The sequence below is a fragment of the Vicia villosa genome, unplaced genomic scaffold, assembly GCF_029867415.1.
Source record: "Vicia villosa cultivar HV-30 ecotype Madison, WI unplaced genomic scaffold, Vvil1.0 ctg.001782F_1_1, whole genome shotgun sequence".
Classification (NCBI taxonomy): Eukaryota; Viridiplantae; Streptophyta; class Magnoliopsida; order Fabales; family Fabaceae; genus Vicia; species Vicia villosa.
The window spans coordinates 319,153-330,001 of NW_026705725.1; the positions used below are offsets into that span (position 1 = coordinate 319,153).

At 39.0% G+C, this 10,849-nt stretch overlaps 1 protein-coding gene across 1 annotated transcript; it reads left to right on the forward strand.

Moving 5' to 3' along the window:
* Window positions 1-1,267: 1,267 nt before the first annotated feature.
* Window positions 1,268-10,649, forward strand: LOC131636555 (uncharacterized). Its single transcript, XM_058907168.1, has 2 exons — window positions 1,268-2,127; window positions 7,401-10,649. The coding sequence occupies exon 2, from the start codon at window positions 7,450-7,452 to the stop codon at window positions 10,630-10,632; it is 3,183 nt and encodes a 1,060-aa protein (XP_058763151.1). The 5' UTR covers window positions 1,268-2,127; window positions 7,401-7,449; the 3' UTR covers window positions 10,633-10,649.
* The last annotated feature ends 200 nt before the right edge of the window (window positions 10,650-10,849 follow it).

Here is a 10,849-nt window from a genome sequence, read left to right on the forward strand (position 1 = left end):
TCAAGGTGATCCAAGAGCTTCACTTGATCCCTTTTCTGCAGTGTCTTGAATTGCCTTGAACCCTTGTTCTTCAATCTTCACACTCAGATGGATCCTCGATGAAACCTCTTGATAAAAACCCCCAAGAAACACCTATCTTGGAGGACAAAACCCTCGGATTTTATTCACCAAAATCCCCACAAATCTTCACCCACTAGGAATCTTCAATTCCGTTCCATGGACGTTATCGAACTCGATCACTAACCCTCAACGCAAGAATGATTATGTGTAATTGTGTTGGAGATGACGAAGAACGAAGATGAGAAGCCTTTGTGTATCTTTCAGTCGTTGGTGTTATTTTCAATAATTGAACCTTGGACAATATATATGAGAGCTTTTCAGTTGATGCAGAGAAAACCAGAAATTTTGGCAGTTTTGATCAGATAGGTCGACCTAATTTAGGGCTGGGTCGACCTAACAGAGCTGCATATCCTTTGGAAGTCAATTTTGATCAGATAGGTCGACCTAATTTAGGGCTGGGTCGACCTAACAGAGCTGCATATCCTTTGGATGTCATTTGTTCCCAGTTAGGTCGACCTGTCAAAGAAGTAGGTCGACCAGAATCCACTTCAGATGCGTTTTGGGGAAATTTTCTCAGATTAGGTTGACCTAGTTGTTGTGTAGGTCGACCTAGCAGAATGATATGTAAATTTCTTCATTTTAGGTCGACCTGTGTTGGGAGTAGGTCGACCTGACTGCTGATTTTCTGAGTTCCTCTTATTTTGCTTGTGTTGAGTCGACTTGTATGCATAGTAGGTCGACCTGCTCTGTTATAAGTGACCAAAGCTTGGTTTTCTTTGAGTTCTTCTGCTTGTACCTTGTTGCTTGTATGCTTGTTGAGTTTGCCATGAATCAAAAACATCTTTGTGAGTGTGATCTTGTATTCACAATTAACACAAGAAAAAGAAAGCTGTAAGTCATCTTAAACCTGAACTCGTAGATAAGGTATCTCATTCTCAACTAAAACTTGCTTTTGAAGAATTACATAGAGATGCAATTAAAGCTTTCAAACTTTTGGCCTCAAATAAGAAAATCTTTTCATATCTTGAATCAAAAGTTGAGAAAACCGAAAAGGATATGGAAGCTTTAAAACAATCTATGCTAGACATTCAAAAGGATAAAGTTGAAATAGATCCTACATCATGGTTTGGTTGTGAGTGTCATACCCCAATTTTTGACCCTAAGATCCTATATCATTCATATCCCAATCACTAATCAAGAGCTTCACTTGGAAGTTTTGTTTGTGGTGTTGCACTCACCTCATCAATCAGAGGGACCATCAAGCACCAATGATTGTTTACCTTGTATGCATATTATACTAACCCAAATACCAAAAATATTGCTTTGTTTCTTTGTAGGCTTTTGTTTTGTAGGTACCAAGCCAAGACATGCATTAAGCAAGGCATTTTTCACATTTTTGACTGATGAAATCGATTTCCCTACTGGGTAAATCGATTTCCCTGCAGCAATCTTCATCAAAATCACATTCTGGACAGCATGAAATCGATTTCCCTCCTGGGTAAATCGATTTCCCTAGTGTATTTTGCGCCAATTTCTCTTCTGGAACAGAGTGAAATCGATTTCACCCCTGGGGAAATCGATTTCCTTCAGGCAAAATTCAAAAAAATATAAGGAGGGAAGCTTGACATCATTTTGGCACCTTTTTCTTTGATCATTTTACCAATTTTCCACCTCATCAAAATTAACCCCTTCATTAAACCCACTTAAACCTCATTTTACCATTTCTTACCATTTAAACACCACTTTAATCATCAATTAAACACAAGCTAATTACCAAATGCCAAAAGACCAAATTGCCACTACTCTTGCTCCAATTCTATAAATAGAGGCCTTGCCTCTCTCATTTCTCAAGCTTTGAGAGCCAACAAATCCCTTGCAATTTCTCTCCTCATCCCTACCAAATTCACCAAAGCTCTTTTTCTTTCATAAAGTTTGTGAGTCACATCTTGAACCTCACAAACTTTGAGCTAAAGCCACCATCCATTTCACTCTTTTTTCTTCAATTATTGAGAGATCAAGATTTGTGTTGGTGATTCTTGAAGTAGATCCAAGTTTGTGCAAGATTTGGTAAATTTTCTTCATCCTTTTTGTGTATCATGATGTAGATCCTTTGTGATTTGTGTTCAATGCATCTTTGATGCTATATTGGTGCTATTTGTTGTTGATTTGATGGAAAATTCGTGCTCCAATTGATGTGTGCTCATAAGGTGTTTGTATGTTTGTTCAAGTCAAGTTTTATGCCTCTAAATGCTGTTTTTGCTGGATTTTGCACTGAGGAAATCGATTTCCTTAAGGCTGAAATCGATTTCCTGCTGAACGTAACTTGTTTTTTTTGAAAACTGCCTTATGGAAATCGATTTCCCTCTGCATGAAATCGATTTCCTGCTGGCAGAATGTGGTTTTTTGCCTTTTTTATGCTTGTTTTGGTTTCCTACTTCCTCTACTTCATTAATATCATTGGATCTAGGATGTTGATAGGTTTGAAATGACCTAATCCATAATATTAGATGAATGATATTAATGATAGTGTGAGTTGATTATTTTTTATGTTTTCATTCTTATTTTCATCTTATCTTTCTTTGATCAATGAAAGTCTTAACATCTTGAGAATTCTATGGATTCTTGATGAAGACTAGATCAATTTGTTTTCATTCTTATGATTATCTTTTGTGAATTTTATTCTTAGTCCTCCATTTCATTAATATCATTGGATCTAGGATGTTGATAGGTTTGAAAGAACCAAATCCATAATATTAGATGAATGATATTAATGATAGTGTGAGTTGATTTTACTTTATGCATTTTATCTTCTTCTTCTCCTTTACTTTCTTTTGATCGATGAAAGTCTTAATATCTTGAGAATTCTATGGATTCTTGATGAAGACTAGATCAATTTGTTTTCATTCTTATCTTTTCATCTTACTTTCTTTTGATCGATGAAAGTCTTAATATCATGAGAATTCTATGGATTCTTGATAAAGACTAGATCAATTTGTTTTCATTCTTATCTTTTTTCATCTTATTTTCTCTTGATCGATGAAAGTCTTGATATCTTGGGAATTCTATGGATTCTCGATAAAGGCTAGATCATTTCTTCTTCTCCTTCCTATTTCTTTTGATTGATGATCTTGATACATGGAGAGTTCTCCTACATTTGTCCCGACTCGATAAAAAGATCAAATATGGAAGAGAATTGTATGCGGTGATTTAAGACTTGTGGAGGTTTTTATCGTGTAGTCGCTATGATTTTATCAAGCTTCTGATAAGCCCCATTGACTTTAAATCCGAGTACATCATTCACTCACCATAGATCTTCCTACTAACTTTGATAACATACTTGACAAGTTTCAAGATGGTTATCTTTAACACTTAACAACTAACTTTAATTTCCGCACCTTTACTATACCGCTCTTTATATTACCGCTCTTTATATTTCTCGCTTTATCGCTTTATTTTATCATTTCATCATATTTACTTTCCGCCATTTTCTCTTTGTCCACTTGGACGTTTATAATTCCGCTATTTTCTCTTTGTCCACTTGGACATATGTTTATGCTTCCGTTATTTTTCTTTTGTCCACTTGGACCATACTTTATCTTTTCTTGCTAAAACACTAATAAACAACCAAAATCTAAAAAACACATAAGGCTCTCTTTGGACTATCGGTTACTATCCCTAGCGCTTTGGAGATTCGAACTTATGGACCTAGTACCTCTGGACTCATTCTATTACTATCCTGTGATTGTTCTGTCTGTCTGGCATTGTTCTGTTGTATGTTTATGTGTGCAGGTATTTCCTTGAAAGCCCTTGATGGTTAATTCCAAGGCATTGATATAAGGATTTTACCCGAAAAACAGCCGTTACTCTGCCCGATTTTCGTCAGAATTTTAAACGTGCTTAATGCAAAGTGGTTCTAAGACAATAAGTTCATGTGGATCCCCAAGTGTTAATGTGTTGGTATTGATAAATCCAAAGGATGGGAAAACTACCTTGGCTCTTAATGTCAAGTGTTGGCTTCTTATTTCGGTTAGACCGTTCTTTTTCTTAGCTTTTATTTTACGCAATAGGATAGCCTCTTCATCTCCTCCCATTCTTAAATTTTCAAAATCTTCTCCCTTTTTCAAAAACCTTCTTATGTTTGCAATCTTTTCAAAACCTTTTTCTTAAAAATATCTTTCGCCCTTAGTGGCTTTTCTTCAAAAGTTTAGACACCGTTAATTGTCGAAACGAGTGGTTATACCCCACGATTTTGAAATTGATTGATAATAACGAGATCTTTTCCGCGTGAGAGAGCTAGTGGCATACTCGTTGATTTTATCCGAGTTGGAGCCCTTCTTTCATTTGCGATGCAAAGAACTTGTTTGTTCTCATGCTCAAGATCAATGGCTGAGTATTTCTCTCTAACGACAACAAAGTGTTTATTCGTTTTTAAAATGTTTTCCCTTTAAGCGGAACTACATTAGCTCTGACTTCTCCATTGCACCGAGGAGGTATGTAGGCCCAAAGCTTAACGCTTTGCCGAGCTTATTTTGAAACTAAAACAAACTGTTTTTTAGCACACACACACAGATTTTCAAAAAGGTTCCCGTGGAGTACCACGGATATGAGGGGTGCTTTAAACCTTCCCCTCATATAATCAACACCCGTACCTGAGATCTCTTTCTTGTTTTAAAAACAAAACTTTGGGTTTTTCGTTCTTTTCCCTTTTCCTTTGAAAGAATAAAGCGCGGTGGCGATTTCAAACAGAATATTGATTCGAGTCAATCCCATGGCTTCGATAACAGATTTTCCCCGCTACAGAAAAATGGCGACTTCACTGGGGATCCAGTTTTAAGTGTGTTAAGCCTATTTTTGTTATCTGTGTGTTTTTTATCTGTATATATTGTTGTGTGCTTTGTATGTTTATTTTCTTTTTTCTTTTTGGTGCTCGATGGTTCCTCTGTGATGAGATAAAGTTCTAACCCGAACTTTGGTGAGTAACTTGAGATAGGAGGTGGTAAGACCAATAGTCGCATGTCAGGAGCAATCCTTACCATGAGCGTCATATGGTGGAACCCCAATCAGTGGAGGCCTCATGGAAGGTAGTAGAGGTTGTTACGAACCATCGTGATAACGCTATTACTTTCAATAGTGAGTGTCCGTAGAAGCTGAATGGCCTAGAACCCTTTAAACCAATCTAAGCCTTTTTTAGGATGTAGTGCAGAAACAAGATCAAGTACCAATTTGAGCTTGTTGTCATGCGATACTACGCTCAGACGAGGTCTTTTTAGGCATATTATTGGCGCCCATGAGCAATTGTGCGTGCCGGTAATATCCGATAGAAGATTGAAAACTCTGGGAACCTTTGTAGAACCCGATTGGCAGGTACAAACTTCCCTAGATCACTCCTTGTGGGATGGGTAGACCCATGGCTCCATGCTCGTGACGTCGAACCTTTGAACTTGGACTGTGTGATTTTTGTGTGATTTGATGTGATCTTGTGTGCTCTTGATTGTGATTGGTGCATAAACCATGCATTCATGCATTCATAAAAATGACATTCACAAATGGTTTTCAAGGAACTTAGAGACATTTTTTGTAAACATAACAGGTACTATGGATCAAAAGAGAAGCATCAAGAAGTACACTTTCAGAAATTCAAGTGCAAAGGAATTGAAAGAGCTAGCAACTTTGGTTCCTAATCTTGACAACTTCAAAAGCCGTTATGGGAAATTGATCTCTATTTTGAAGACCAAAGTGGAAAAGGGGATTCTTGAGACTCTTGTGCAGTTTTATGACCCGGTTTATCATTGTTTCACCTTTCCTGATTATCAGCTTATGCCTACTTTGGAGGAGTATTCTTATTGGATTGGTTTGCCCGTTACGGATGACATACCGTTTAGTGGTCTGGAGAAAGAGCCTCAGGTTGATGAGATAGCAGAGCTCCTTCATTTGAAGATATCAGATGTAAAAGCAAATATGACCAAAAAAGGAGGAATTTGGGGGTTGACTTCTAAGTTCTTGATTGGAAAGGCTTCTATGTTGGCTAGTAAAGGAAGTATGATTGCTTTTGAGACATTTTTGGCCTTGCTCATCTATGGTTTGATACTCTTTCCCAACATTGACCATTTTGTCGATGTTAATGCTATTCGGATTTTCATGATTGGGAATCCTGTGCCTACTTTGCTTGGGGATACTTATCATTCCATTCACCATAGGAATGATAAGAAAGGTGGACTTATCAATTGTTGCACTCCTTTGCTCTATAAGTGGTTTATTTCGCACTTGCCTCAAGCTAAGAGTTTCCTGAACAATCCTGATGGTCTCTCATGGTCTCAGAAGATTATGCCCCTTACTAATGGGAATATCCATTGGTACAATCCTGCTTATGACATTGGTGAGATTATTGATAGTTGTGGAGAATTCCCTAATGTACCTCTTCTTGGTATACAAGGAGGAATTACCTACAACCCCATTCTTGCAAGGCGTCAATTTTGCTACCCCATGAAGGAGCGACCTGCTAGCATCCTTGTGTCAGGAATCTTCTATCTTAATCAAGATGGAAATTCGGATATGAGAAATCGGTTTGTGCGTGCTTGGCACCATGTTGATAGGAGGAGACATTTGGGAAAGAAACAATGTGTTGCTCTCAAAGACTACACTGATTGGGTTCAAGCTAGAGCTCATACTTTTCAGATGCCTTATTTACTCGAGGAGCCTTCTCTACTCGTTACTCCACCATTGTCTTCCACTACCCCTGTTGAAAATAGTGAAGAACATCTAGAGCTCGTGGCTAAGTTGAGAGCGGAAAAAGATGCTTTGGAGTTTGAGAACAAAGAGTTGAAGATACATTTGAAAGAAAAGGATGAAATGCTTGATATCCAAGATGGTTGGTTGATGGAAAAGGAAGATCAGATTCGTCATCAAGAAGAGTTGCTTCAACAACATGGTGAAAAGCGAAAGAGACCACAAGAAGATTCAGTTGCATGGAAAGAAGTTGCTGATAAGCTGATGGTCGAGAATGCTCATTTGAAGGCCTTTTATGAAGATGAATTGGAGAAGCTCCGTAGGAAGCTGCAGAGAGGAGTTGGATCTTCATCAGAAGTGTTCCCTTCTAGTTTTTAGCTTTTCTTTGTTTTGTAATTTTGGATCTTTGAATCCTTTTGTATGCTTTCCCATGATTAATGAAAGAATATTGTTATGTTTTATGATGTTTTTTGCTAAATGTTTGCAATTAATGTCTTAAAAGTTCCTTGAAAACCAAAAATAAAATCATTTGCATTGCATTTCATGCATCATTCTGCGTTTTGGTCTTGCTTCCGAGAGTATTCCCGAGGTCTTATTCAGTGCTCTTCATACAGAATCAAGCTGTCTCACCGGTATAATACTCGAGCTAACTGCAAGAAGAAGATGGAAGGTCTTGAACAAGAGAATCGTGAGCTACGTGAAGAGGTTGTTACTTTGAGATCTGGTGTGGATCGTCTCACTGCTCTGGTTGAGACATTGATGGCTGCTCAGAATCAGAATCAGAATCAAGTTCCTCCTCCCAATGACCAAGCTCAGGGTCAGACCACTGTGATTTCTGAAATTGCTGCTACAACCATTCCTGCTATTCCTGTTAGTGCTACTCAGCAACGAATGCCTAATGGATACCCCTGGGGCATGCCTGAAGGTTATCTGTCTGTTCCTGAGATGACTCGTCCGTTGACTCCTGTTATGGTCAACACATCTCCTATTGTTCATACTGGTCCTTTTGTCCCAGAGCCCATTTATGATGCTGCTCCAAGTGAAATTCATGACAGAATGGATGGTTTCCAAGATCAGTTTGAGGAACTGCAGAAAGAGATGAAAGCCTTGCGTGGGAAAGAACTGTTTGGAAAGAATGTGCATGATCTTTGCCTTGTTCCCAATGTGAAAGTACCTGCTAAGTTCAAACTGCCTGAATTTGAGAAGTACAAAGGAAATTCCTGCCCTCAGGCACATTTGGTGATGTATGTGAGAAAGATGTCCACTCACACTGATGATCAACGTCTGTTGATCCATTATTTCCAAGACAGTTTGACTGGAGCTGCTTCTAAGTGGTATATGGGCCTTGATAGCACCCATATTCGCACTTTTAATGACTTAGCCGAGGCGTTTGTGAAGCAATACAAGTATAATGTGGATATGGCTCCTGATAGGGATCAATTGCGAGTTATGGTGCAGAAAGAGAAAGAATCCTTCAAGGAATATGCTCAGAGATGGCGTGAGGTTGCCGCCCAAGTGGTTCCTCCGATGGAAGAAAAAGAGATGACTAAGATTTTTCTGAAGACTCTTGGCCCGTTTTATTATGAGAAGATGATTGCAAGTGCTCCTGTAGACTTCACTGAAATGGTGGGTATGGGTGTCAGATTGGAAGAAGCTGTGCGAGAAGGTCGTTTGGTTCGAAATGACAATTCGTCTGGTGGTGCGAAGAAGTACGGTTCTTCATTTCAAAAGAAGAAAGAATCAGATGCTAATGCTGTTTCTCATGGGAGGAATAGTCGATTCAGGAATCAATCTCAACAAGTGGCGTCAGTGACTCCTGTTGTGAATTCAGTGCCTGTAGCTCCTGTTAATCAACAACCAGCAAGGCGGAATCCGTATCCTCGGATTAATATTGATCCTATCCCTATGACGTACACTGAACTGTATCCTGCTCTAATTCATAAGAAGCTGGTTCAACCAAGGTTACCACCTCCTGTGCCAGAGAAACTCCCTTGGTGGTACAAAGCTGATGCCACTTGTGCTTTTCATCAGAATGCTCCTGGGCATGATTTGGAAAACTGTTGGGCCCTGAAGAATGAGGTTCAAAGATTGGTCCGTTCTGGAATGCTCTCTTTCCGTGATATTGGTCCAAATGTGAAGAACAATCCGTTGCCAACTCATGAAGCGTCTGCTGTGAATATGGTATATGGATGCCCTGGGAAGTATAAGATTTATCATGTGGAACACATCAGAGGATCATTGGTAGAGATGCATGCCACTCTATGTGAGTATAGTCATTATGAGCATAATCATGCTGCTTGTAGGATTTGTTCAGTTAATCCCCGAGGGTGTTACATTGTGAAAAGAGACTTGCAAGAGATGATAGATCAAAGGCTTATTGAGATTCTGAGGGATAGAGATGAAGATGATGTCAATGTGATTGAACCATGCTTTGAAATCCCGGAATGTGTAGAGATTGGTTATTATGGCAAAGCTGCTGTGGAACCTCTTGTGATATGTTTGCCTGGATCTGTACCTTATAGTTCTGATAAAGCTGTACCTTACAGATACAATGCCACCATGCTGGAAGCTGGAAAAGAAGCTGAGATTAAGCCTCTGTCTTCTGTTGAGAATATAGCAGATGTTAGTAGAGTGACTAGAAGTGGACGAGTTTTTACTCAGCCCCAAACAGTTGTGGATGTCCAGAGGAATTCTACTCCAGTACCTGTGAACAATAATGATGTGACAAAAGTGAATGCTGGGTCATCTTCAGGAAAGGAGATGGATGAGATTTTGAAGCTTATCAAGATGAGTGATTATAAGATCGTGGATCAGTTGCATCGCACTCCGTACAAGATTTCTATAATGGAACTGTTGGCGAATTCTCCTGCTCATAGGGATTCTCTGATGAAAATACTTGATCAAGCCTTTGTGGATCATGATGTGACGCTGGATCAGTTTAATGGGGTTGTGAGCAATATCACTGCATGTAACAATTTGAGCTTCAGTGATGAAGATTTGCCTGAGGAAGGAAGAAATCATAATTTGGCTTTGCATATCTCTGTCAATTGCAAAGAGGATTCAATGTCCAATGTGTTGATCGATACTGGATCATCTCTGAATGTCATGCCAAAGTCCACTCTTGCTAAGCTGTCTTATGGTGGCACACCAATGAGATTTAGCAATGTGATCGTCAAGGCTTTTGATGGGTCGAAGAAATCAGTGGTCGGAGAGGTTGATTTGCCTATTGGTATTGGACCATTTGTCTTCAAGATTACTTTTCAAGTGATGGATATTTTCCCTGCATACAGTTGCTTATTGGGACGCCCGTGGATCCATGAGGCTGGGGCAGTCACTTCAACTCTTCACCAAAAGTTGAAATTTGTGAAAGATGGAAAGATGGTTGTTGTGAATGGAGAACAAGCGTTGCTGATTAGTCATCTCTCTTCGTTCCGTACCATAGAAGCTGAAGAAGTGGTCATTGGAACTGCATTCCAAGCCCTGTCTGTTAATGATGAAATCAAAAAAGATGAAGCTTCCATTGCCTCCTTCAAAGATGCTCAGCTGGTGGTTCAGAATGGACATTCAGGAGTCTGGGGACAAGTGGTGAGTCTTCAAGAGAACAGGAATAGAGCTGGTCTGGGATTTTCTGCCTCAGAAAAGTCTGTGATGAAGCCTGAATCTGCTTTTCGTCCTTATCAGGAAATGTTTCATAGTGCTGGGTTTCTACACCCGACTCTTCCAGAGGTGAACGCTATTATTGAAGATGAACCAGAGCCAGAAGTGCCAAGCTTTGTGACCCATGGAAAGATAATTAAGAACTGGATCACCATTGACATTCCTGAATGTACTCATGTCTCAAAGTAATTTGCTTTTATGTTTTTCAAAATCCTTTCATTCTGCCCAAGATGAAAGTGAAGTTGTTGGGCTCTGTTTTCTGTTTGTTTTAAACATTAAAATCATCAATAAAAGTCATTTTGTTTCTGCATATACATGCTTTTTATCTTTTTGCTTTTTCTGGAAAGTGGTAACACAAAAAACCTTAAAAAATGTTTTCATTCCTTTCCATAATCTGCACGATTAC

Bases quoted from the DNA above. Each gene is read 5' to 3' on its own strand.
- LOC131636555 (XM_058907168.1), top strand. From the start codon at position 7,450: ATGGAAGGTCTTGAACAAGAGAATCGTGAGCTACGTGAAGAGGTTGTT.